Here is a 27,883-nt window from a genome sequence, read left to right as displayed (position 1 = left end):
ACTTCTGCCAGCTGAAGACTTTCTGCAAATTCCTCCGCTGGTAAATAACCAGCGTAGCAGCCTTTATTACACTGGTCATGTATGGTACTGCCTGTGTGCAAACTGTCCTTGCCGTTGATGAAAGATTGCAAGTAGGACACCTGCAGATGACAAAACAGCATTTTCCCCATCTGTATAGTAATTATATTATTCATTACAGTGAACCTAAACAGGCAGTAATAAAAAAGTGTGAGACAGAAGATCTTATGCCTTAAAATAATCATGTATTATATTACCACGAAAAACTGTCTTGTATTCAAAGTATCACTTACTTAAATGCTGCTTAGCTTTTTAAATTGATATAGTTAATTAGTGTTAAACTTAGTGTGGACAGTCGTAACCCAGTTTGGACATTTGGCTTTTAATAATTTTGCCTAGGTGTTTTCCTTACAAAATCAAGTTTAAATAGAATGCAATGAGACTATAGGACATAATTTTGTCCACAGGATCTCTGGTAGGAAAGAAATGACCTAACCTGATTCTCTTTTTTTAAAAAAATTGATTTCAGTGAAATCAATCCAACCTTATATGGACAAGTTCTCATAATTAAATTTAAATTTGCAGGGCTGTTGTCTAAGGAGATTTTTGCTAAACAAAATGTATTTAATAAATACCTAGCAACTTCTTCCTCCCCAGCTTTCATGTAAAAAGTCATTAAAGCATACGTTGTGTTTTCTACTATACTTCTAAAAACATGTAAGCAATGTTCATTTTTCAACCATTACAGGAATTTTGCTTCCAGGATGATTTACATATTGTAGAAGAGCAAATGAAGTAGTTAATCAAATGTTCATCAATTCCTCAAATTCTTTAACTCCTGATTAACACAGTTACCCCAAGGACTAGCCAGAGTTGCATGTTTCCATTAGTGGAACTCTTCCCCCCCTCTCAGTAAATAAATAAATATAATTCATATGGGTCAGATCACGTGCCATTTAAGAGTTAAAATGAATTTTCAGAAAGTAACAAAAAATTTCCTGATGTCATGGGGAAAACTGTGAACTGTTTATTACTGTGAAAAAAATGTGTGCTTTTACAAAACTTGCAATTTTCTTTGCTGTCCTATTACTAGACTACAATGAAATAGGCCATTAGGATGGCTGACCAGGTTAGGCACTTCCAGGTGCTTCATCTGCTTCTCACTAGCTTTAGCTTCCCTTGCACTTCAGCAGTTTATGTCCTGCTCTTCATCTCAGCTTTTGGTTTTTAACTATTGCAGTTATTTCATAAAGGTCACTTCAGTTCTTTATCATGAAGATTAGTTTTCATTTTAATTTGAAGTTTAAAGCCTCATTATTCTTTGATAATGCAACTGTCTGTGTACTTCATACCAGTGAAGGTTCTCCTCCCTGCATGGGTTCTTGCTTTCCCCTCTCACCATACAAAGTTGAAGGTGATCTTATGCAATAGCCTTTCTGCTAATTGCATCTAATCATACATCTTTTATACCTCATGCATAGCCTTTAAAGTGCACTTATGACGTTAATTCTTGAATTGTCATGGTTTCAAATACCTCGTTAGAGGAACACGTCTCATCCCTCTTCTTGCAAATCATGTCTGTTTCTCACAAATGTTTACTTCTTCCACATAAAAGGGAAAGCTTCCCTCCGCACCAGCCAGCCTCATCAGCCCTGGAGTTCTGTGCAGTTATGATTCAAATCTAGCTGAGATCTGCTACTTTGGAGTGGAAAATACAAATTAAATGTGTTTCATTTCAGCCTCTCTAGGTGGTATTCAGTATCTATGTAGCCTTGGGCAGCCATGTGGTTAACTATGTCCCCTACCAAATGCTTCCTCTAATCTGTTACTGGCTGGAGGGGGAGAGTTGCCAGTCCCTTTTTGTTGTACCCGTCTTCAGATAGATGAAACCTGAGTCTGTTGCCTCATCTCTTTCCGAAATAGGACGTTTGCCAGCAGTGATGGGAGAGGTAGCAAATGAGAAAGGCAGGAGCAAAAACTGTGACTGATGTAGTGGGGAGCAACAGATGTCATGTGGAAAATTGAGATATACTCAATAAGCATTTTCTACAAACATTTTCATACTGGTGTAACTTAGCTATGGGGTGTGAGATACGAGCATATGAGAAAGTGAGTGAGTTTAAGCTTTGAAGCATTTCAGACAGATGGAAGTTTGTGGTTGAAGACAATTTATGTGGAATTACAGGCTAGTGGTGTTCACAGCTTAATGATTCTGCTTTAAAAGTGATTTTTATGTTATAATTAAAGAGATGTGGTGAAAAAGAATAGAAGGAGCTGGGTTACAGGAAGCAAGGGAAGTAGAGACCAAGAGCTGCTGCTGTTAAGAGCCTGTCATCCAGAAAGAGCTATACCTTGTGTAAGAACATAATACAGAGAATTACAGGGTACTCTGGTGGGACCGACTTCAGCTTGCATTGTTGGCCAACGCAGATTTCTTTGAATACATTATTAAAGGCAATATCACAATAAATGAATCAGAAAAAGAGGCTTTGACATCTGTATTACAAATCGTATTAAAGTATATACTTATCTAGAACAGAACAAAGCTGTGTCTGAATCAGCATAATGTATTTGATATGCAGTAGCAGCAAAAAAAAAATAATGCTGTGATACTGCGGTTTTTATTTTTCCAAAAAGGCTTTTAGCACTTGAAGCAGAGTTCAATTACTTGGAGTATTGCCCTTTGTATAAAAGGAAAATGGTTTATTTGCAATGTACTCACCTTGCCAAAATGTTTTGTTCATAGCTTGCTTTTCCGTGTTTCTTTCTTTTTGATGTATTTGGTGGATTTCAGTACTCAGAGATCATGTTTCACCTTAATGTCAACTGTTTCATAAGCCCTTTGCTTCTATTCTTGTCAAACTTGAAATTAATAAATCTAATTGAATTTTTGCAAACCCATTTATTGTAATGCTTTACACCTGGGGCTTATATCAACTGTAATAACAACACAATGGTTTCATCTGAATTCCAGTGCTGCTACACAGTTAATTGACTAAATCTCTAGTGATAGTATTTCTGCTGTTTTCGGAAAATTCTTATTCTCCAGATTGCTTGAGTTATTCCTCTTATTATAATTTTTAAACAGGTGTTTTATATTATTTGGGATATTTTGGGGGTGTCACCATTTTGGTAGCACTTTATAGACATTTTTCTTTAGAGATGATGGCTTCCAGTAACCTTAGCATGAGTCGTAGAATACAGAATGTGTTCCCTAAGTATATTGTTTTCTAGGTCTTGTGTTCTGTGTCAGACTAACTCACCTTTTATCATTCATGCAATTTATAGATCAAGTTTTGCTTCAAATGTGTCAGAAATATATATGTGACAGGCAGGTGTTTCCTTTATTACTGAGGAGTTGTTGCTTTTCACCTGGTTATTTGCATTCTATGGTTTCAACTCAAAATTGGTGATACTTACATTGAAATTCTGTATTTTTCATCCTTAACAGAAAGGGCTATTGCAAGACATGAAGTCAGAGAAATAGAACAGCGTCATACAGTAGATGGCCCCCGACAAGATGTGACACTGGATGAAGAAGATGATGTGGTGATTATTTACAACAGAGTACCTAAGACTGCCAGCACATCCTTCACAAATATTGCCTATGATCTTTGTGCGAAGAACAAATATCATGTTCTACATATCAATACAACCAAAAATAATCCTGTTATGTCTCTTCAAGATCAGGTAAGCTGCTGCATTTGGGATGTCTTTATTAAACAAGGAGAAAGTATAGAAAACTTTTTTGCTATTGCAAGCTTTTATATGGTCTGATAGAATGGACTTTTGTGTCTAATTTTCCAACATAAATGAATTCTAATGTGTTTATATTTTCTTTGTAGAGAATTAGTATTATTTATTAAATCATAGGTTTAAGGTTTTGATGGGTACTGGAGGTGGTAAGTATCTTTTTATTGGACAAAAATAAAGCTAAAAAGGGACACAGGGCAGACATGACCTTTGTTATCACTGTAAAAGTTTACTGTATTCTCAACTGTCTGCCTTTTGGCTGTGTAATAATATTTGCCCGTCATCTCCATCTGCAGTGAATGCAGTTTTATGTGCTTTCCTCTCTGAGTAGTGCAGGCGCTGTGCCACGCCGTCAGGGCTATACTTCTCTCTTTGGTACTAGATCTTGTCAGTTCTCACAGGTGATAAAAAGCAGGTAGAAATAAGTGGTTGTAAATAGTTTTCACTCTAAAAGATGGGTCACTTTGCATCCACTTATAGCTAAAATTGGTGTACTCCCAGGCTAGAAATGATCATAGCTAAGATTGCATCAGACAATGAGTATTAAAAAAACAGATGACTGATCAATGCTCTGTTTTTCTTGGGGTGTGGTGTGGCGAGGGAGTAGGGGTTTTTTATTTTTATTTTTTTTTTAATATTTCTTTGCTCGTTGTGAGTGCGTGTGCAGGGAACCCAGGTCAGAGGTCTGCAACATCACTATGTCATCATCCCTGTCGGTAAAACAGATGTTTCCAGACTCTCGGGTATGTACTACCAGTTTTATGCTGCTCATCTTAAGTTGATATGCAGCAGAGGCAGGAGCTGTTCTGCATTGCAGCATGTCAGTACTGAGGCTTACAGCTCCTGTAAGTGCATGGCTACAGGCAGAAGCAGCTCAGCACAGCTGCTGGAGTGGGGCAAGGGGAAGCAGATGGTACGGGCCCTCCACTTCCAGTTCTGTATTTGGGAGAAAGACTGCGGTAGGCATCTCAGTGCAAGGCACATAGAGCGTACTTGGGGTGGGACTGGGAACCTATTTTGTGATAGTGGGATTTTGTTACTGGTGGGTTTTTGCTGTTGTGAAATCTTTTCCTAAATATGAAGGTGATATTGTCATACATGATTACTGAGATTACTAAGGGTAAATCTGGTAGCCATCCCTATAGTCTTGTCCACTGCGTAGAACAAATACTAGAGACCTGTGCACCAACAGCAGAGTGACTTTTCAAAAGATTTAACAAGCCTATATCTGTTAATTAAAATTCATGCTTGAGTCAGTCATACTTAGTGCTGCACTTCCAACCACAGATTCTGTTTCTGTCAAGGTGTCTCTTTGAATTGCAGTGGTCTGTCCTGAAGGATAGGAGATCTAGTCATTGATGGTATAAATTAAACATAGGCAAACTTGCCTTATGTTTCTACTTATGTTTGAATTTCTGTGGTAGTGCAGACACCCCACCTCCCCCCACCTCGCCAGGCCACATTGCAATGTCAGCACCAGCAAACATTGTTCTTGCTTTAGTTACAAGGACAGTGGGCCCAACATTGTTCTTGTTACAATTGCAAGTGCAGTGAGCTGGGACAACCTGGCACTTTCTGACCTTGCCTGCTGGGGCAGTGAGTTGAGACAACCTGGTACTTTCTTGTCCCAGTGCAAGTGCAGTGAGTTGGGGTGATGAGGCACTCCCTAACCACACCTGGAGCTCCTGCTGCCTGGGAAACGTACCCAAGAGCCCTCCTGCCCGGATCACAAGTCCACTCTGAAAGATGCCAAGATCAGCTGACAAGAATTGTGCCCACAATGGAAAAGTGCTGACCAAAGTCAATCATCTTGTGACCCTACAAATACCGATTCTAAAGTGATGCCCTTTAGAGCACTCTGGGATCGCAGCAGGCTGCTACCCTGTATTTCATGACGTGATTCAGACCATCCGCTGATAGAAGCCAACAAAGGGAGCAGTTTCATACTGTTTGCTGATAGAAGCTGACAAAGGGATAAGAGTTAGGAGTTTCAGACCGTCCACTGACAGAAGCTGACGAAGGGAAGAAAGTGCGTATAGTTCCATTTCAATCATTGGGTACCCAAATTTACTATAACCTGCAGAAAAGGAAACATCTTAATCATCGGTTAACCTCTATATCTCTGTGTGTGTGTATTCATGTATGCAATTTGGTTTAGGAAACTTTGTTGAATCTTTAGCTAAGTTGCTGTGTTTGATTTTAAGAAATTGTTGATTATTGAGTGATTAAGCGTTTGCTAGAAAATCATACAATCTAACTTTGTGATTTGTTATAGTACTGTTAGGGAACCTCAAACTACTCCTATTCCAAGTTCACACAAGACCCATAATCACATGTTGAAGCAGTACACTGAAATCCCTACGCATAATCCCTTTAGACATAAACTGTTGACCAAGTCTGAGACTAGGCGTGGATCCAGCCACACCTAGACTTCTCTCAGAGAAGGAGTTCAGAAAGCAAGGGGGTCCAGTATGAACCTCGTGACTCAACGGGAGGTTTTCCTTACCCCTTTATTAGACATAAACCATTGCCTTCCACATTGTAAGTAATAGAGTGAACCTTGCCATCAAACTCTGTTAAGTTGTGCTTTCATAACCTCATATTAAAATCACTTTTCTAATATCTCTTATGGTGATTCTTTAAGCAGCCTTAACTTCTTCACTCCCTTCGTGACAATTTCATTCAAATCAAATTTGTTCTTTGCTGACTTAGTTTTGTCTAGAAGAAACTCTCCTCCCCATCTTCCCTCTAATAATTACCTATTGAAAAATAAAAATCCATCAGTGCTGGGCATGTATACAACACTGAGAGTCCTGCCTTCATTTGATACTCTGCTATTGTCCAAGGTGGTGAATTATGCTGTTTAATTAGACAATTGGTACTCTTCCTCTTCAGTGTCTATTAACTGGGGGATGCTGATAATGAAAACCTTAATATATATTGCATAGTTGCTTAAAGAAGAAGAAATATTTATGTTTAGTATACTGAGATAGCAACTTGCCGTTGTAAGTCATAGCACGTAATTCTGGAGACGGCAAGGTTGCAGAGTAGTAGCTGATTTAGGTTTACTCTTTGTGGGCGTGGATTTGCATGAAATATTCACGTGCCATCTTCATCAGTATAGTTTACTTGAGTCTGTTAGGAGTATATGCACCAGTAGTAAAATATGTAAACATATCATAGAGGCAAAATTGTTTTATCAGTGATAAAACTGTTACAAAATATATATACTCTGTGTGTGTGTGTGTATATATATATATATATATAATCACACACACAGAGTATGGAAAATACTGTTTATATTTGTATTTTTAAAGCAAATCTCCCTAAGCAAGGTGAAGATTGTCTTGGGCCTGACATAACTTTGTAAAACAGTGAGCCCTCCATTATGCACTACTTCTGCTTTACTTTTTCCCAACAACTCTAACTCTGTAACAGATTTTAAGTTCCCTGCCCATATGTGAAACCTTTACGTTTTGACTGCAATCTGAAAAAAAACTGTTTAAAATCCACTCCAAATATAATCTGTATCTGATTTGAGATAATCCGATACGAGTCCCTAACCCCATCCACTTTAGTTTCAGATGGAACTTGTCTAAGCAGCCCTCCTTTCTTTTGTAGCTTCTCTGACAGCAGGATCCTGGGAGCTGCCCCCCTTTCCACAGCTTGGGCCTTTTCTTTGCAGCAAGCTGAGTGCCGTGTTGCCCATGTTGCATTTCCGACCTGTGTGGTCTGTAACAAAAACACTTGCTTTCATTAAATCAGAGTAGTTGTTTGGCGGAATTTGTTGCTTGCATGTTTCAGTACTGATACTTTTTGCCCCTGTATGTATGCCTTCGTTATGGCTGGTTAGATAGCATACCGGCCACACAAACTTCAGCTTTTTTGCTACGTGGTGAAATTGTCCTCTAAAACATTTAAAACAAAATTACTAGGTTCTGTCTTGCAGCATGTATTCTTGATATATTATTAGAGAAGGGGCTATGAGAATGCATTTTCTGCACTGTTGTGGACACAGAAAAACCATGGCACAATTACCCAGCATTTCATTCCCTCAGCTTGCTGTTTTCTTTTCCTTGTTCTTTTTTTCTCACGCAGTTTCTCTTTCCATTTTTCTCAAAAGAGCAACCTGAAAATTCGTAATCTTGCTTCCAAATGTATTCTAAAACAGTGGCCTCTCAGAGGATAGCACACTCATACTGACTTTAGTAGTACTTCCTCTGCTGGTGAAGGTCTCAATGGCTGTTGGAAGTGCAGCGAGTAAAAGGTTGCAGCAACTCTGTTAGAAGTGGAAGTACTGTCATGAGCTCCTGAACATTTAAGAATTTTTCTCTTGGAGTTAGATGGCCTAGTGAGTACTAGTGTCCACTGCTGTACATGTGCCAATTGTATTTTTCTTTCTGAGAAAGAGCTGTTCGTGCGAGGCAGGTGTCCCGGCTGTACCATGGCTGAACTGGTGAACTCTCATCTTTTCACCATCTCACAAAATTGCCTCTCAGCTGCCCTTGCCTTCTGCTTGCTTGTGGTTTCTCATGACCTGCAGCCAAAGGTGAGCTGCTAGCCTGCTTGCAGCATTCCTGACCCTCTGATTTAGAGCTAACTAGAAGTTATTCGCTTGTATGACAATTTGGATAGCGAAGCTACCGGTGCCTTCCTGCAGAGAGATTCTGATTCGGTTATCCCATCACACTTTGTCTTTAAATCTGAATCTGAGATTTCCTTTCATGGGGATAGTGTTGGTCTTCAGTCTTACTTGAGAGCCCTATTTTTGTAGTTCAAATGGAAAATCCTCATGTGTCCTCACCAGGTGGGGCATGTGACATTCATCCCCCAAGTTATTTGTAATTTTAAGTCAGTTCCTCTGCAACTGACAAAAAAACCTAGAATATAATGGCATGAAAAGCTGGGGCTTTTTTGGTGTCCAAAAGTCCATGTGATACCAGGCCACAGGGTAATGACCATACCACCTTTTGGGGGCAGCAGGGGTGTGTGGGGGGGTGTGTGTTCAGAGTGTGGAGAAGAGGGATTGATGGAAGCAGTTAGTGGACAGAGGTGACAGCTTACAACATCACTTTGGTTTGCATGCACAGATTTCCCAGGGCTTTTTGCGCACACCAAGTATGCTGGGTTGGATTTTTTTGGGTTTTTGGTTTTTTGGGGTTTGGTTTTGTTTTGTTTTTTGGTTGGTTTTTTTTTTCCTTTTGACTCACTGGGACTTGTTTTAAATTCTTATCATCTTGGAAACTGAATGTATTTAACTTACCTTTCCGGACATCTTACGCCCCCAGAGTACGTTTGATCTGGCTCTTTAATTCAGTGAAGCTCAGCTGATTTCTCACTTCCTAAAGGCTGTGAAGCAACTTTGTAGCTGATTATATAAAAGCACCATGAAACAACTTCACAGGAATTCCATTCACGTCTATCTGAACTTTTAAAGTAACCTCAAATTTTATTCAATTGGGTTCAGATGGGAGAAGCTTGCTCGGTCTCTCAAAAGCTCCAGTATCTGCTGAGCCCCGAAAAGAAAGGTAAAATTGATCATATTTAACAGTACGAAGCAGCAAGCAATATTCATCTTTGCCCTAAAATATGTGAATCCAGACCCATTAGGCTGGCTGTGACCTGGAACAATTCTGATTTTTGGAACACTGCAAACTGGGGAGAGGAGGGGGGCGAATCTCTTGCCTGCAGGCCTAGTTATAGGTGTTAAAAACTTAAATTCTCAGGGGCACAACATGCTGCTGGTCTGTCTTACATCCATCCAGAGGTAAATGTCACAGCTGTCTTATAAAACCTTCCTAGCCTTCTCTTAGCTTGCCTGGTGTTAAAGTTAATACGAGGCTAGAACATCCATCCTATGTTCATAAAAATTATTTCCTTAACAGACAATGACATTGTAAGACAAAAGCAATAAAGGAATTTTTTAACTATTACTGGAACATCTAAGGTTTGATGCCAGGTGGTGCCATGGGGATTTAAGACATAACTGACCCTTGGGATTTTCACTTAACATGGCCCTATGTCTAGTCCTAGCCTATTACAAACTGAAATCTAGCTAGTGCTAGATTTCAGAAAGCCTGTTTGTGGAAACGTAACTGAAATGTACACTTTAATATGCATGCTGCACTACACACAATAGGTAGCATAACTGGTTTACTTGCCGAGTTGTATCAACCAACTGTGACATTTTGGGGTTTGGAGGTGGGAGAACAGACTATAATATATACTTTGCATTTAGGAACTTCTTCCCCAGGTATAGAAATATTCATAGCTGAGGCTCTCCACTCAAAATATCTTGTCGTTAATCTTTGAAAGGTACAGTCAATGAAAGTGTGGTTTGTTTCAGTAGCAGTAAAGGTAGTTCAACTGGATTCAAAGTCTCAGGTATATTATCAGATTGTGCTGTGGACAAAACCAGACAGAAAGCCAATGCAGTTTGTGAAACACCGTTGTATAACATTGTGCAGTGCTTTTCAGCTAGATTTGCCACAATTTTCACATGCATTATATGGTTTAAATGGTGAAATGCCACAGACTGCGAAACTTGTACACTGAAAAACTGAATGCTGCCTGTTATTAAAAAGTAATATCCATTTCTTTTACCTGAGGCTCCAAGAGCCAGTTTTTGAAGAAATAAGCAAAGGTTATCAACCTCTTAAACTGTAGACAGCGAGTTTTGCACATTTGAAGAAACACCAGCAGGCCTGGCTTGCCTCTTAAAATCCTCAATTTGTTGGTTATAATAAATATGTTTCAGGACACTCTCAATCCGTTGGACCTTACACAATGTTAGTGTGTTGTCTTGAGCTCTCAAACTTTCCTTTTTTGACTCTCTTGTCTCACCTCAGTATCTTTGTGGTTATCTATGTCACTGTGTAACAGAAAAGATGATGTAGATGTGGAGGGAACGCTATCTTCTAATTCGCAGCGTCAGAAATGGCATATCATTGTCAGACAGCTAGGCAGTACAAATTTATCATCTTTTCTTTATTATCCAATTTGCTAGTTTTGAAATAACTTTCAGAGTTAAATGCTTTGATGTTAAATATTCTGTTCATCTAATAAAGTTAAGCTATATCAGGATTTGTGTGTCCCACTTAATTTGATCATACTTTCTGGTTTGGGGCATGTATCTTTCTTTGTTTTTATCTTTGAAATGTAAAGCTATTCCTATTTTTGTGAAGTTTGGTGATAACTGCTTCATCAGCCCTTGTTTAAGGGCTACTTTGTGCTTTAACATGGAAGTTTCACTGAAATGTTAGGCTTAAGATAACTATTCAAAATGGTAAGCTATAGATCTAATTTACACTATATACGTTTATAAAATTTTGGATTACTCATGCATTGCATTTTGGGATGGTGGAGCAGATGAACCATCTGCTGAACAACAAGATTTGTTTCTTACGTTGTAGTAAAATAGGTCTAAAAACATGCTTGTAAATCTGGTACACTTTTATTTGAGGGACTTAATACAGATCAGCCAATTCCATCAAAGGTGTACTTGCACTTCTGCTTATTGCTGAGGGAATTCTGCATCCCTTGCAAATTACAAATGAAATGGACTGACAAATATTTAATGTTTGTCTTGCTAATGTTTTTGTGGTAGCTTTCCTTGAATTACCCTTCTGATTGCTGTATTCTGCTTTTGTTTAGTTTCTGATCATTAAATTGTGGTGATCTAAAATGAGTCGTCTGTATGCTTGCAGTAAAGTCTATTTTAGCTGGCACAAACCCTTGGATAATATTCAAAATAGACTTTTTTTTCTAATGCATTATAAGATTTTACGTACAAACCGGAAAACACCATGTATGGGGCAACTTAATGTGTTCCAGCTGTACAGAATCATTTTCTGCTGTCTACTTTTACAGGTCCGATTTGTGAAGAATGTGACTTCCTGGAAGGAAATGAAACCAGGATTTTACCATGGACATATATCTTATTTGGACTTTGCGAAGTATGTTACCCTTGGATTTATCTGTTGAGTAGCATAGTAGGTTAAGTTGCTTGGCTCCAGCTGGCATGTTAGCGCCCTCTAGTGATTAAAGTCTGACAACTGCAGTTTTGAAAAACACTGAAATTCCTATGATGAATAATATTTGGTTTTGATTTTCACAGTTTTCTCTTGTCTTTTTGCATGATAAAATGTAGCAGACTCTAATTTTAAAACTACTTATCTTCTAGGTTTAGTATTCCTTGTCTGAATTTTACAGGCTTGTTTTACTGAAGATCCTGGCTTTTCTCTGGAACACTGGCAGTTCTGCCTTAAGGTTGGCTTCCAGTTCTGGGAAGTTTAAGAAACCTGTTCTCAAATATGTTTCATATCACAAGTAATACCACCTGCCTCTTAAGTTGTGTAGTTCTTCTCTGTCAGAGTATCTCTTTACACTTTATCAAAATATTAAAAGTTATATTTTAAAGCAGTTTTCTGTCCTATTGTAATTTGACTTGCAGTAAAAAGCATTAAAATAATTCTTGTGGAGTTAAGTGCTGCTACTTCTGAAGTTAATTTAAAAGAAAATGAGGTAAAAATCCTCCCAGTGACTTCAAAGGTTCAGGATTATCTGTGTTCCCTCCTCCATGTATTTCTTTTCTTGTCTTATTTTTGCTTCTGGATCTGAAGCAGTGATCCTCAGTAGCTCAGTCTTGTGAAACTGCCTCTTGAACTGGCAAGTCGGTTTTGCTTAAGATGCTTACCAGGCAGTGCTTCATCTTGCACTTGCAGCATGTGGAAAATGGTTTAAATTTGAAAGTGGAATTTTCAGATCTCAGCATATTTGACTGCACAAACAATAGTAACTCCTACTTTTACCTCTTGCTGATGGTCAGTGCTCAGCAGTGTTATGTTTCTATGTATTAAAACATTTATTTAGTGAAATTAGTTTTTTGTACGTAAGAATTTCTTTTCTTTAGTCATTGCTTTTAATTATTCATTCTATTATGTACACTGATTTTTAATTCTAGCTTTTTATTACAAAGAATGAAAAAGGGAAGTGAGAGCTTCACAGATTCCCAGTACAGTGTATTATATAATATAAAATGCTAAAAGCTACAATAGGAGCTGGAAATTACCAGTGGCACCAAGTAAAAGCTTGGAGTTTACAAAAAGTAACAGGCAAGAGGTCTTAATTGCAAAGCAATCGATAAAATAAAATATCAAATTTCGTTAGCTTCCTTTCTGCCTTTTGAAAGTTAAAATGCTGCAACATTAATAAACCCTTGAACTGAGCAACAGCTTTCTGGAACAACAGAGGTGAATGTTATTTTACACATTACTCATTTCACAAAGCTGAAAACATTTTTGGATACTGGAACTTTTAAAACTAAAACAATTATTTTACATCTAGAAAGCATATAAGCAATTTCACAGATTTCTTTCATCTGCATCTTCCCTCCAGGACTGTGTTATCCTTGTGTTTGTTGTTTGTTATCCTTTCACTGAAATGATGAATTTTTTTCCCCACAAAAGCTTGCTTTCTCATATTTTGGAGTTTCATTATTAAAATAAAATCTTGAATACTCTGGTTGTGCTTGGCAAGACCCACACTTTTAAGGTTGTGAGGTATGTTCTTGTAGTGAACGTTCTTGTAGTTGAGAAGTTAAAAATATTTCAGAAAAGTCTATGCCTGCTTATACGCAGACATCAGACTTAGGTCCGCTGTCAAATATCAGAAGTACTTCTTAAGTTATGCTGAAGCTTAAAGAACTGGATTCAGTCGATGTCTTACAGTATTAAGGACAGGTTATCATAACCCATCCATGTAGAAATTATAGCTGTAAAAGTTCACATTTTTTCCTTTTTTTTTTTTTTTTTTTTTTTAAATTTCTGATCCACCATTATTCCATATTTTCTCTGGTAAATGGTTGGAAAAAAAGTTCTTTGACAATGCAATCACCAAATGATTATCACTATTAATAAAGTTACAATAGTAAGTGGCTTACGTTATTGTAACCGAAGCTAGTTTTGTGAGGTCATGTGCAAATCCATATGAATGTACAATCCAGCACAAACATTTCCAAAGGCTTTGACACCTTTATTTAACCCACAGATACATAGTACTGGTTGAGGCTGATAATATATTAAAATGGTTTGTTACAACCTTCTACAGCACTTGCAATAGAGTCTGTAGAAGGGGACACACATGTGTGTCTCAGGCATTTTGGTGGACCTGAAAGAGGGTGCAGTTCAAGGTCTGGACTTTGCATTAAAATGGTTGAAACATTCACACGCTCCTGTTTTGCAGACTTTGGGGAGTAAGAGCTGGCATACAGACAGATGTCAGCAATGCCGCCTTTAACTGCTGCAGTCTGATTCGTTGGTACTCTGCTGGCAACATCTGAAGAATCAATTGGTCTTTTTGTAGCCTTTAACAATTTCAGTATCTGTAGTGCTGGTCTTTCGCCAAAGTAATGCCTTTGAATTGTTTTTTTCTAACTTCCTGTTTTCTGCTGCTTATTCTATGTTTCTGTTCTTCAGCTTTTCAACTTAAGATTCCTCATATGAGCAGTATCTGGAATTATAATTTACAGAGTACCACTTTAACAATAATGGTATTGCATCTTAAAACTATGAGTGCTCTCTTTTAGCCAAGCTAGGAGGCTTGAATGGCCCTCTGTCAATACAGAACATTTTCCCTGTTTGCATGGGAACAGAAGAGAAGTTTTTTCCAGCTCCTAGCTTTACTTCAGGGCACTTTACACACTTGCAATTTCCATTGTGATGTAACCTCTTTAATATTTGGATACCATATTTATTTGCCACAGTGATGTCTCAAAAGGAAAAGAAAATAAAACTGAGAAATGTATCGTAAAAGCTGTCTTGAACGTAGATCACTTCCTTGCAATACAAGGTAGCATTTGCACAAAACAGTTTTGGTGGTTTAATCTTTCTCATGTGTCCTGTGAGCTTACCACCTCATTTCATCAAGCTTCCTGTTTGTACCACAGTAAATCAAAATTTGCTTAGGGTAAATGTCTAAGGTAAAATTTTATATCTCTAGATAAGGAAGTTAATATGGTTACCGATACTATCTTAGGCTTATATTTAATAAGCATAGCCATATGGATTCAACCCCGGTAATGGATGAGCTCTGAGCTCTGTCTTCCTTCTCGTAGAATTCATGTCTCTTGACAACTGGAGACCTGCCAGGAAAACCACTTGCAGCATCGCATAGCACACTTCAGGAGGGCAGGAACTCAATATCAAACTTCCTTGTACTTATTATTAACATGTACATGGCTGCTAGACCTATTAAGGCATTTATAGACTCAGAATGGTTGTATAAACATTTTTAGTATCTATTGTGTGAGAATATTTCAGTTTTGCTTGTTTCTCTAATAAAAAAAACCCCTAAAATCACAGTCCTAGGAAAACTGGAGTTGAACTGACTTTCACACCCACCTAACGCACTGGATGTGGGGGTGGGAGGAAGTGACATTTAAGCTTCCTTTCACCATCGTCTTCTCTGTATATAGATAGATTTCAGTTATATCAACAGAGACAGGCTTTTAAGTATTAGATGAGAAGCTTTGATTTGGCCATTAAAAGGCATTTTTTCCTCTTTTGCTTCAGATTTGGTGTTAAAAAGAAACCAATTTACATAAATGTCATAAGAGATCCTATAGAACGACTAGTTTCTTATTATTACTTTCTGCGCTTTGGAGATGATTACAGACCAGGGCTACGGAGGCGAAAACAGGGGGATAAAAAGGTAAAGTACACTTTATTATATATGTTGTTCTTACTAAAGTTAATGTGAAAACAATTTAAAAAAATGTCCTGATAAAAACTGAATAGTTCTTGTATGAGCCTTGGTGATGATGATGGTGGCTTTGTAAATGATATTCTCCCCATATGTCCATACTGGACCAGAGTGTAACATTAAGTATGTTCTTTGTAACCTTATAAATTCACTTTATTTTACAGTTTATTAAAAAAAAAATAGGTAAAACTAAAAAATGGTTTCAAGTATCCAGAGTTGTAAGTATCAAGTTAAGCTTATTCTCCTATGTCAGGTTAAGCTTATTCTCCTGCATAAGAAATCTACATCTCTTGTTGAAGACTGAGAGATACATTTTTCACTAAAAGCTGTAGAAATGCTGATGCTTTGGTTTTGATGTGTCAGCAACATGGACAGTGGGACTGAGTGCACCCTCAGCAAGTTTGCTGACGACACCAAGCTGTGTGGCATGGTTGACACGCTGGAGGGAAGGGATGCCATCCAGAGTGACCTGGACAGGCTCAAGAGGTGGGCCCGTGCAAATCTCATGAAGTTCAACAAGGCCAACAAGGTCCCGCACATGGGTCAGGGCAGTCCCAAGCACAAATACAGGCCAGGCGGAGAATGGATTGAGAGCAGCCTTGAGGAGAAGGACTTGGGGTTGTTGGTTGATGAGAAGCTCATGCTTCAATTGCACATGAGCCAGCAACGTGCACTTGCAGCCCAGAAAGCCAACCACATCCTGGTCTGCATCAAAAGAAGCGTGGCCAGCAGGTTGAGGGAGGTGATTCTACCCCTCTACTACGCTCTCATGAGACCCCGCCTCTGGGGCCCCCAACATGGAGTGAGTCCAGAGGAGGGCCACAAAGATGATCAGAGGGCTGGAGCACCTCTCCTATGAACACACGCTGAGAGAGTTGGGGTTGTTCAGCCTGGAGAAGAGAAGGCTCCAGGGAGACCTTATAGCAGCCTTTCAGTACCTAAAGGGGGCTACAGGAAACATGGGGGAGGGGCTGTTTATCAGGGAGTGGAGCGATAGGACCAAGGGGTGATGGTTTTAAACTGATAGATAGGAGATTTAGATTAGATATTAGGAAGAAACTCTTTACTGTGAGGGTGGTGAGGCACTGGAAGATGTTGCCCAGAGAAGCTGTGGATGCCCCATCCCTGGAAGTGTTCCAGGCCAGGCTGGATGGGGCTTTGAGCAGCCTGGTCTAGTGGGAGGTGTCCCTGCCCATGGCAGGGGGGTTGGAACTAGATGATCTTTCAGGTCCCTTCCAATCCAAACTGTTCTAGGATTCTATGATAAACACCATATGACTAATTATTTTGTGTGCACCCTGCCACACCATCCAAATAGTGTCTTTTAAATATTGGGAAGAGACCATTCCTCTTTGCTTTCCAGTTGATAACAAACTGCTCCTCTGTTATTTAGGTTTTGGCGCCATCTTCAGCTACTGCATTTCAGTTTGTCCAGACACCCTAGAGCATAGGTAGAGGAAAGCTTCAAGCAGAACAGTAATTGAAATTATGCTTAAAAAAAGGTATCTTTATAGACCAACTACAGAGATGATTTGGTGTTATGGTATCATAAAGGCGTTTTTAGAAAGGGAGACAGGATCTCATATTTTGTAACCTACTCTGTTCCTTTTCATGAGGAACATGGTTTGGCCAGTGGAATTCCTTCCTGGTAGAGATGGATGAGGTAGAAAGCTCAGCATGCTACGTAGTTCAAGCTGTTTATAGGACTTAATATTTATTTAAAAGAACAAAATTTTAAAGTAGTGGTTTATTTTTGAATTATAATCCAAACAGACTTGTTAGGTAGGCACTGGGAAATGTTAAGCCAAAATCTCAAATGCTACTGCTTGGTAAACTGCACTTTAAGTTCTGATTTACTGGAAATTTGCTGAGAAGTTGAAATGCATTCCTATTTATGTTTGTAATGCATTGCGCTGATGATTTTATGTTTTTCTATTTATGATGCTTTTTTTGTTTTGTCACTGGCGTGCCACTCTATTTAGGTCTAAGACTTAGTTGTTTCCGTACAGATTTAACTTTTCCTGTAAGCATCTCTAGTTCATCTGAAGTGAAATTGATTTGATATGCCAAGTTTCAGGGTTTCTTTCATTTATATCAGGTAATACTATTTTTCCATGGTGTGTCCAAGAAAACTGTGTGTATATGGATGGTGTCTGTTTTTTGTACATTTGATATAAAATTTGGTAAGCTCAACAATGGATTGACCTAATTGCAGTGTCTAGAACACTGATATCTATTCTAATCCATGTTACAGTAGATTTACTAAGAGCTCTTCAAATGAAAAATGGAAAAGGTCAAAAATGCAATCTTTCTAATGGAAGTCAATCGTGCCTTTATTAACTGGAAAGGAATCTCAACATACTTTACACCCTCGCCCTCTCCCAGTCCATACCACAGCATTTCTGTGGAAGAGTTCTTCATTCATTTTCTTTCTATATCCCTGTGCATCCAAAGTTGTAAGTAGGTTGGGTCCAGGAACAGAGTCTGTAGAGACAAGTGTTTCTTATAATAAAATCACTGGATGGAGAAGTCAAGGTAACTATATAAGAGGAAGTGGGGAAGGAAGCCTGTCCTATTTCATCTTACTTAAAAAATGGTTTGCTTTTGCGTGTTAACTATAAAATAACCTGCAGGTATAAGCAAAGAAGTCTTTCTTTTGACAGATACCAGTTCGTATTTAGTATTTACATTTGTAAGTTAGGAGGTGCATTTAAGCAATTTAATTCTCAGGTAATGTTAATGTTATAAAGTACTCATGACAGATCGGTGCAGAATTTCTCTAGAGAACTATGCTAGAGGAAGTATAGCAATATCTTGTTTTCCTAGCTAAGCTGCATTTTTATCTGTGATATGTGACATGTGCGAGCAGTTCTAAACTCAGAGTGCAATGTGGAACACGACACCACAGGTTAATCCCTGCTTTGGCCTGATATCAGTAAATTTTTTAAGATTATCTCAGAAACTTCATCTCAAAATAGAAGCAAAGGACGTTGTCCTTGTTCTAACACCAAATAATTAAGCAAATGTATTTTTACGTAGTTCTTTTGAACAGAAACTTGTAATTATGCAGAAGAAACAGTCTAAAAAGTTGTCATGTGATCACGTATTCGTTATTAAATACTTCTTTAAAAATCTATCCTAGATACATGGCTTATATCTTGATTAGAAATATCATAAATACTTACTTTATGGTGACTGGGTAAAATATTTACAAATTCTTTACAGTGCTAATGGTGATCTTATTGTAACTGTGTTACTGCAGCTGAAACTCTGTTGCTATGGCCGTCTGTCCAGGTAGAGCCGTGTTGTGTGGAATATTCTGTTACGCAGGGAACAACTTGCTTTCACTTCTGACTCCCAAAAAACAAATTAGCCTCTGAAATGGCAGTTATTTGTCGTAATATTTAAAATGTAATAGAACATTGTCTAATCTAAAACACTAAATGCACAGCGTTCTATGGTTTATATATCCAGTTGTTCTAGTGTCACACAAATCCTGATGGCGTTTGATGCTGTATCTTCAGTGACTTCTTTTGTAAGGCAAGAATAGTGATACCAATGCTTATTGACTGTTTACTTGTTTTGGTTTATAGCCTTTATCATGGTTATATGAAAGGCATATCAAATGGATCATGTAGATCAAATTGTTCATTAGTTCCAATCATAAAAGACTGTCCAAGTACTATTTTAATTGAGACAAATAGGTCCTCCTAATAACACTGTGAAAGCAAGGCTTGAAAATGTTCCTCTTTTTTTCCTTTCACATCAGATCTTGTGTTTTTCTGTCCCCACTACATTTAGCAGGTAACAGGTTGAGATGTTTGATACATACACTAGATTTTAAAGCTCAGCTCAATTTTGTCTTTGTTCCAGACCTTTGATGAATGTGTGGCAGCTGGAGGTTCAGACTGTGCTCCGGAGAAACTCTGGCTTCAAATTCCATTCTTCTGTGGCCACAGCTCCGAATGCTGGTAGGGAGATAAATGTAGCTTAAGTCGTTAGTCAAGTATATCAGTGATGAAATGTAAACTTAACAAATTTGAATATGTAGCACAGCTGGGGAAAGTGTGAGGGACTGGACAGAGTGAAGTGGCAGGTATCTTAGTAATGGATCTTCTTTTGAAGATGCATTTTACTGAAACAGTCTTACAGTTCTCTAAACAAGCAATATGTTAGGATACTCTATCAGTGGTACTATGAGAGAAAACAGATGTTTTCAATCTTAAAAATAATTTTTGTAGATTTGGAGTCTTGACATTTTTCTCTTATGTCAGGCTACAATATCTGTCTTTCTGAATGGAGATATTTTGTTCAAGCTCCTAGAGTTTCTGTGGAGAATAAAATAAGTGAGATCAGCATAAATTTATCTTCTTAAACCTTTACCAGACATCCAGTAGCCGATGCTACTTCATAGAAACTGAAACAAAAGCAAATAGTGTCCATCTGTCAATGCCGCATGTTTTTTAACAATGACGCAGACTTTAAAAAACTCTACAGCAAACTAAAAAAAAAAAAAAAAAAAGAAAAAAATGTCGGTTTAATTTCTCTCTGTCATTCAGCAGGGAAGTCCTTGCATTAAGCGCAATGACTTCCTAGTTCAGAATTATGTTTGTAGGATGCAAAAGGGAAGGTGTGTTCTTACCAGAACCATTTCTAGTATCTAATGTGGAAGTGGAGGCTGAGTATTGACATTGAGAAAATGTAAATCCTCCAAAAATTGCACTAATAGAGACAGTTACCAAATATACACACATGTTGGATTGGGTGCATTTTTTTGTGGATGAGTTATTAGTCAAAATAACTACAGGAGTTAAATTTTTAGAGAACAACACAGATGAGAGAAACTGGAAAGGGAAATGGAGTTAGGAATGGTTGTAACTTGAAATGAGTCTTGCCTTTCCTATACAAATGTCTTGTTATGAAGTAATCTCCACCTAGGGACCAAGGATTGTTGGCTGACATCAGAACTTGCTGTAATTGTTCTCTGTCATTTTAGGAATGTGGGAAGCAGATGGGCTTTGGAACAAGCCAAATACAATCTGATTAATGAATACTTCCTAGTGGGAGTTACTGAAGAGCTTGAAGACTTTATCATGTTATTGGAGGCAGCTTTGCCCCGGTTCTTCAGGGGTGCCACAGAACTGTATCGTACAGGTATTTGAATGATTTCCATGGATTCCATGCATTTTTTTATCCTCTTATCACTTTTTTTAAATGTGAATTCTTTAGGCCTAGATGAACAGTTTTGAGTCTCTGCCAGGTTTGCCCCTCAGTTGGTTGATCTTCCTACAGAAGAGGCAAACTCTTTTAAAGACTCTCAGTACAACTTTTTGAGGGCAGCACAGGTATCTTCCTGCCTTACACAAATTGTAAATATTTACTGTTCAGGTAAAGGCAGTTGTGTATATATACCACACATAACAAATTGTGACAGGTGTGTATCAGAACATTTTTGAAAGGTCTTGCGGAGGCAGATTTCCATTTCCTCAGAAGCCCTGCTGATGAAATTAACTGTGCTTGATGCGACCTGGTTGGCTCTGCAGAAAGACCCGGAGTTGTAATAAGGCATTTGTTACATAGCTAATAGCTCAGTTTCTAGGAGCTGGCCATGCAACTTATGATGAAGAAAGGGTCCATCTTAGCAGGGCTTCTGTCTGCAAATAGAGGGAGAAAAGGGTCTGATGTCTAGAGCCTAGATGTGCAGTATTAGCAAGTTTATTGTAAAGCAACAGATAGCACTTCTTAGGGAAAATGCTGTCATCATTTTGGTCATCTGTGTCTCATGAAAGAAGTCTCTTGCTCTGCAGTTTGTAAAATTTTTAACATTTGATATCAGATTAGTGTCTAAATAATTAATTTTGAAAGACCAATCTTGCTCGGAGTACATTATGTGGAGTACTTTTGCTCCTTAAATGAAGTGTTCATTCCCTGGGTTTATTAGAGTAAGGAGAAAGAATTGAAAGAACTGATGCAAAATTCATTAACATTTAGTGAGAGAGACTGCAATTTTTCCAACCCCGCATGTAGTGTTAATAAATTCTGAATTAAATTCTGTCATTTCTAATGCAGTTTATCAACATGCTGAGAGTATAAAACTCCGTAAATAAAAGGACTGTAAACATTTTTTAATCACGTGAACTTTAAAGTGAAGTTATTGCTTTCATTTTGCATTTAGGAAAGAAGTCTCATCTTAGGAAAACAACTGAGAAAAAACTTCCCACAAAAGAAACTATTGCCAAGCTACAACAGTCTGAAATCTGGAAAATGGAGAACGAGTTCTATGAATTTGCACTGGAGCAATTTCAGTTTGTCAGAGCACACGCAGTTCGGGAAAAAGATGGAGAATTGTATATTCTGGCTCAAAACTTTTTCTATGAAAAGATTTACCCGAAATCAAACTAAGAACACTATATTGTTAGATTTCTGGACCTAAATCTTTGGTCACATCGTCATCTTAGTCCTCAGCCATGGAACCTAGATTGCTTGTAGACCTCCAAGACGTTTCTTTATAGATCTGAGGAAAGTGGGCTGTGGATCACCTCCAGGGCGTTGGATACTGGCTAACTATGTTGGTAATCCAGAAGCAAAAGCTTCATTTCTTTTATCTAACTAGTAATTTCGGTGGGACTTAATATCCTTTACCTGAAGAAATCTACACTTTAATTCGGAGTAATTAATACACAGCAGTTCTAGTTGAAAATATAAACCAACAAAAATGCTTCTGTTGATGCTCTTTTTAATTTTCAGAGCAATTTATTTTCATTTATACTTCTGTGAAGAGGAAATCATTTTTCCCAGCTTTCAACGTGGAAATTTTGGTTGTATACAATATGAGTAGTGTTAATAACTGGTTGACATCTGTGCTTTGTTTTTGTGAATCATGTCACATGATATTAATTGGGACGGTTAATCATGTTCTGCTGAGAAATGCTGCTGCTGAAACTGCCCATATTTATATATGTGGTTTTATTAAAAAATTACAACTAATCATAAGCGTTAAAACATCATTTCCACATGAACGTTGTAAAAAGTTAAAGAATCAAAGCAGTGGGGTTTTTGTTTTGTTTTTTATCCCCACCACCACTGACTGAGGTTGGGAAAACTACAGAGAAAGTTGGTATTGTCTCCAGTTCTAGTTGATCTTTACACAGTGGTATAAAAATCGTAAATTCAGTATTAAGTTTCTCCATGGATTCTTTGTAATAATTGTAAACTGAGGTATTGGTGAATCCATATTATGACTCCATTAGTGAGCTGTGGTATGGTTAGGGTTTTCCTACTACTTCGATACTTTTACCTGTAGAATATTTTTACTAAGGTGCTTTATAACGTGTTTTAAAGCATTGCATTTACAAAAGGAGTAAAATGCTGTAAATACTGCTTATTTTATGTATTTGGACCAAAAGGTTTAAAGTAACTAGTTTAAAATGGGTTTTTTGCACCAGTTCTGTTATGTGTGAAGTGAAAAACATCACATCTACTTCCTGGTTTAACTGTTGGACATTGCGGAAATGCACCTCAGTGACCTCTCTGACTTCAATACCAGAATGTTGTCCAGGGATTCTCTTTACAGAAATGTGGTCTTCATCCTTCTATCGTGGTAAGAGGACAAGAAGAAAAGTGTCATGTGTAGTCTGGTTGAGAAAGATGCAGTGAACTTGATTGACATAATTGTATTTATGTAACTGCCTTACGTGACTATTGTAAATTTGTGAGTTGCCATTATTAACAATGTGAAACACCTGGTAGATGAAGTAAATTGAAATTTGAGAACAGATGTTTGGGGCCACTGCTTTATAGCAAATGGCAGTGGAGAACGACAAGAATTTGTTTCCTATTTAATTTTCTTAAAGATCTGAGTATTTACACATCTTACACCTGCCTTTTCTTAAAGTGCTTTTCACTGGGTTTGATGGGGGAAGGCACTGAGGAGACAAAGTAAGGAATGGTGGTAAAGGTTTAAATTCCTAAGGGATGATGTTGAAGGCTTAGTTTAAAATTACCGAGTGGCGTTTCTTTAACCAGCTTGTTCTTGTAATGAAAACAAAGGAAATGGAAAATGGCCTGTGAACTGGATGTCTGCAGCCAAAAGCAACAGTCCAATTACAGAGAGGATAATGAGACACTATCAAGTACATCTTGCATTTTCTTTGTTTTCTTGGTTTTTTTCCCCTTTGCATTTTAAAAATAGATCTCTCTTTGTTCTTCCCAAATAATCAGGGAAGTTCCTTCTGATAGTTTACCGTTTATATAGCATGAGCCATGCATAAGATTTCCTGTTCTAGTTCTTGTCTATTGACGTCATTAATAATGCCAACATGTTTGGGAATAGGATGTGTTAGTTCACACTTGAAGAGATGTTTCCTAGCTAAAGAAATGAACTGAGGAGTAATACACAAGAAGTAGCTAAAGGAGATCTAAAAATTTCCATAACAAAGCAGTGACTTTTTTGAAATAAAACGAGTACTTACAATCCCAGGAAAGCGTGTCCACTCAGTGATAGTTTCATGTGAGGTATTATTTTGACCATGTTGTTTTCCTTCAGAATGATTTGGATCAGTTTACCTTCTTGAGTCTCCTTCAGAATTTTCAGAAGAGCACCTCTAAGAGAGCAGAAGAGTTTACTAAGTGAAAACATAAAATATTAATCTAAGTAATGAAATAGGTATGTAGACAAATGTTTCTGTATTAGCAAGAAAAAAATAGGCAAAACTTCTACTGAATTCAGTACGGTCTACAGAAACCTCTTCTATTCTGTAAGCAATTTTAAAAGTTGTGCTTCTTTTTTTTCCTTCCAGAATTTCTTAATTATGAGTCTTCAGTAACAAAAACAATAGAACAATGCAATTTTTTTTACTTTTAAGAGAGCAATATATTTTTCATAGTTCATATAAGAAAACACACTTTATTTAATCAGATATCGCTTCCTGTTCTTTGCTGTGAACTGACAGGTTTAAGACAAACAAGAATTTTAGGAATATTTTTAAAAATGCTAGCTACAATTGGAGAAGTAGTCATCCAGATGTACTCTGAAAATGTTATTGTCTGCGGAACGCAGAAGGAATCAAGACTGTCGTCTTTTATATCTGGTGCAGCCATTAAGTCAACTGTGAACTTTTTAGAATTGTTTGAATTCAGAACTGTCAAACTTGGATTTCCTAAAAGACAGTTTAGGAAAAGGAGCTTTACAGATTTTTAATAACCTGCTCTTTTCATCTTCTATTCAGAAATGGAAACAATCCAAATTGTTGGTATTAAAAATATTTTATAGTATATAAACAGAATATATCTTGTGTGTTTTCCCTTAATGACTTATAGTGAAAAGCAGCAATACATGGAGTTTTGATGTTGCAGGTTGTACGATCAGTAAACTTACTATGCAGCCTTCTCAACACGGATCTTTTACCTGAAGTCACGGTAGTCTCTGCGCAGGAGTGAGATCGGCTTTTTGCGGGGCTGGGTTCATTTGAAAAGTGCTGAAATGCTCATATATATAGCTGAGAGTAGATTTTGTTACACCATTCTGTACCTTTTGTACAAAATTAACGCCCAGATTTTGTGCGAAACTGTAGTCCTGTTGAAACTCTTGGTGTCGGCATCATGGCGCTAGATCCAGCTGCACTGGTAGCTCCATCGCCGTGACTGCCGCACGCCCGGAGCACTTGTGACACATTGGGCAGCGTTGACAGGAGAGCAACAGTGGTTTTAGCTTCTTCCCATAATAATTCTGCAACAGGAATCTCACTTTTATTTTGTTAGTGCATCTGTAAGCAGACAGAAGGCTAGGGTGCAGACTGTCCTACGTACACATTCCCGCTTGCTCTGGGTTGATTTTCAAGCAGTGTCTCTACTTATGGTACGCTGATCATGGCTTTGTTTTCAAACAGGCATGAAAATTTATAGCTATACGGTATGGGAGAGGAAGAAGCAGCACACCCTGGTCTTTTGAAATGCCTTTTCTGGGTACTTAGTTTTTCTGAAAGCACTTAGCTATTTTTACTTTCCAGGAATAAACATTTGCTTATTTATGGTCTCAGACCAGTTGTATTTTATATCAGGGAAAATTCACTTATTTTCTATTATAATTCTCTTAAATTTTTCCATGAAGCTTACCCGGTGTTGCCGAACGTGTATGTGACAAAAAGGTGTATGGATGACTCTGTCTGAACCGTGCTTCAGCAGTCAGTGGAAAAGCCTGATTCAGGTGCACTGCCAATTTAGCTCTTCAAAATTAGAGCGTATTTTATGACTACTAGAGATTAAACTCAATGGAAACTGTAAGGCTGCTTAGTTGCATGGATGCTTCCTCTACTGCAAGCCTGTGCAACTGTGTAACCTTTGCAGCAGTATTTATAGAAAGAGCCCTCTTCCTGAGACTTTTCTGGAGCATAATTATAAATGTTCATACACTTGTACTGTCTGATATTTACATCAGCAGCTTTCTGTAGCTTCTGTAAAAAGAGACAGGTTTGTGAGCATTTCTAAAGCAGTCCTGAATGTAATTTTGAAAAACATGGATTGTCCTTCATGACTCTTTTCTTTTTAAACACACACACAGCTAAATAGTGCCTTTTTTCCTCACAATCCATGTTGAAGATGCTCGCTCCCACTCACCCTCCCTAAATTGATTCGTTTGTGCAATACTATTCCAACTTGAAACCATTTTGTCACAGCTGTTTGAGAAATAATCTCCATTTTTCCTTACTATGCTGCCAGCTTTCTGTTGTTGAAGTGTTTCAGTTGATTACCTAATGCAAATGCTATAAAATAAAACACCCAGTGGGAAAGGGAAAGAAAAGAAGTCTGGTGTCCTGTCTTAATATTTGCATGTCACATTCACATTAAATGCTTTTTTTTCCTAGAAGATGTTGTTACGCAGTTTTGTGAACTTCATTTGCAGCTATTGTGATTTTGGAGGGGAGGCGCGAGCTGGAGTGTAGCTCGTCTGTAATAATTTCATATAGCTATAACCAAATATATTTATAGGCTTTTAGAATTTGCATTGGGCTTTCTGGCCAGAAATGTAATAAATTTGCAGAAGGTGTACACTGTGCTGAACGTGTCAATGAACAGTTCTTAACATATAAAACCAAGATTTGTAAGAATAGGAAACTGACATTAAAACAATGCATTGATACATAGGAGCTTCCCTGCCCGAGGGAACAAATGACCTGACCGATTCCTGTGCTCGGTTACTGCAGTGAGGAGTATGGTATAAGAACTTGAGTAAAACAGAACTGTCATTTGCATTTGTAAGCAAGCACTTAAGACAAGAAAATACAGCGAGCATGGGTACGCGACTCTGGTTAGGATTTCTGACGTGTACTGTAACCGTTGCCCTATAAACATTCCAAACCGCACTGTGGAGCTGAACAGTCGTCTGACCCAGCCAAGTCTCTTAATGCGATAGTTCCTAAATATTTAGTTGTCAGCCTCGATGATTAAGAACTATCATGCAGTTACTCAGCAACTTCCACTGGAGGGTTTTGATGGCTTTTAAATCCCCCTTTCGTTGAAAGTAGACTTTTCCTTACTTCTCTCTGTGGAAGCGATAGGCGTAGTTGTGCACAGGAAACAAAGTCTCTCTGCTTGTATCGGCCAGGGGGAAGTGGAGGAAAAAATTGCCTATATAAAGGTACAGGACTTCCTAAGGTCACTGCACCTCTTTCTGAAATGATGTAGTAAACAAAATGACAGCCAAAAAAAGTAACAATACAAAAAATGCTTTATTTAAAATGACAGTACCTTCTCCTGTGAAAGACAGAATGACGGTAGCGTTAGAGATATGTGTTAAATACTGGTTGAACATCTTATTTTATTTTTTAACTGATGCTGCTATTTGCACAGGTAATTAATCTCATCACTTGGAATTCATGGGAGGGGAGTGAAAGAAGGGAAAGGGCTTTTTTGTTCAAAGCTAGATTTTTTTTTTCAGGTTCTGTATTTTCATTTTATTTATTGTTTGAATCTTGCATTTGATTTCAGTATAATTTCCTTACTTCTTAATAAAATACAAGAAGTTACTAGTGAATGTCAAAGCAATGTCCAGATGTTTTCTTCAAGCACAAGTCCCCTGCTATGACCTCCCCCCGGCTTCATTACCACATAACGCAGATGTGGTAACTTTCAATAAGAGCTAATTTAAAGGACTAATAATACTCTTTATTAAAAAAAACCTCTACAAAGAACACCTGTGGCCTAAAAATGAAGGCTTTGAGACCTTTCACCTTGTCATAATAACCAACTGCATCCTCATAAAAATGGAAAATACTGTGATAAACATTCTCTGCCCGTTTTCTGCACGTTTACAAGGCTGGTCCTGAATCCACTCTCAGATTTGCTGCACACAGAC

General features: G+C 37.9%; 1 protein-coding gene across 2 annotated transcripts in view; it reads left to right on the top strand.

Annotated features, from left to right (window-relative positions):
* The window catches only part of HS2ST1 (heparan sulfate 2-O-sulfotransferase 1), an 86,669-nt gene extending 59,244 nt beyond the window's left edge, over window positions 1-27,425 (top strand). Inside the window, exons 2-8 of one of the 2 annotated variants that reach the window (XM_054211593.1) lie at window positions 3,470-3,708; window positions 4,428-4,514; window positions 11,641-11,726; window positions 15,342-15,480; window positions 19,405-19,502; window positions 20,528-20,685; window positions 21,707-27,425. In XM_054211593.1, the coding sequence (XP_054067568.1) occupies window positions 3,470-3,708; window positions 4,428-4,514; window positions 11,641-11,726; window positions 15,342-15,480; window positions 19,405-19,502; window positions 20,528-20,685; window positions 21,707-21,933 (1,034 nt within the window). In that variant the 3' untranslated portion in view covers window positions 21,934-27,425. The remainder of the gene's footprint in view (window positions 1-3,469; window positions 3,709-4,427; window positions 4,515-11,640; window positions 11,727-15,341; window positions 15,481-19,404; window positions 19,503-20,527; window positions 20,686-21,706) is intronic. The other variant, XM_054211594.1, reaches the window with a different exon arrangement.
* Window positions 27,426-27,883: the final 458 nt, after the last annotated feature.

The sequence above is a fragment of the Rissa tridactyla genome, chromosome 8 (assembly GCF_028500815.1).
Source record: "Rissa tridactyla isolate bRisTri1 chromosome 8, bRisTri1.patW.cur.20221130, whole genome shotgun sequence".
Classification (NCBI taxonomy): domain Eukaryota; kingdom Metazoa; phylum Chordata; class Aves; order Charadriiformes; family Laridae; genus Rissa; species Rissa tridactyla.
This window is presented reverse-complemented; position numbering and strand designations above follow the sequence as displayed.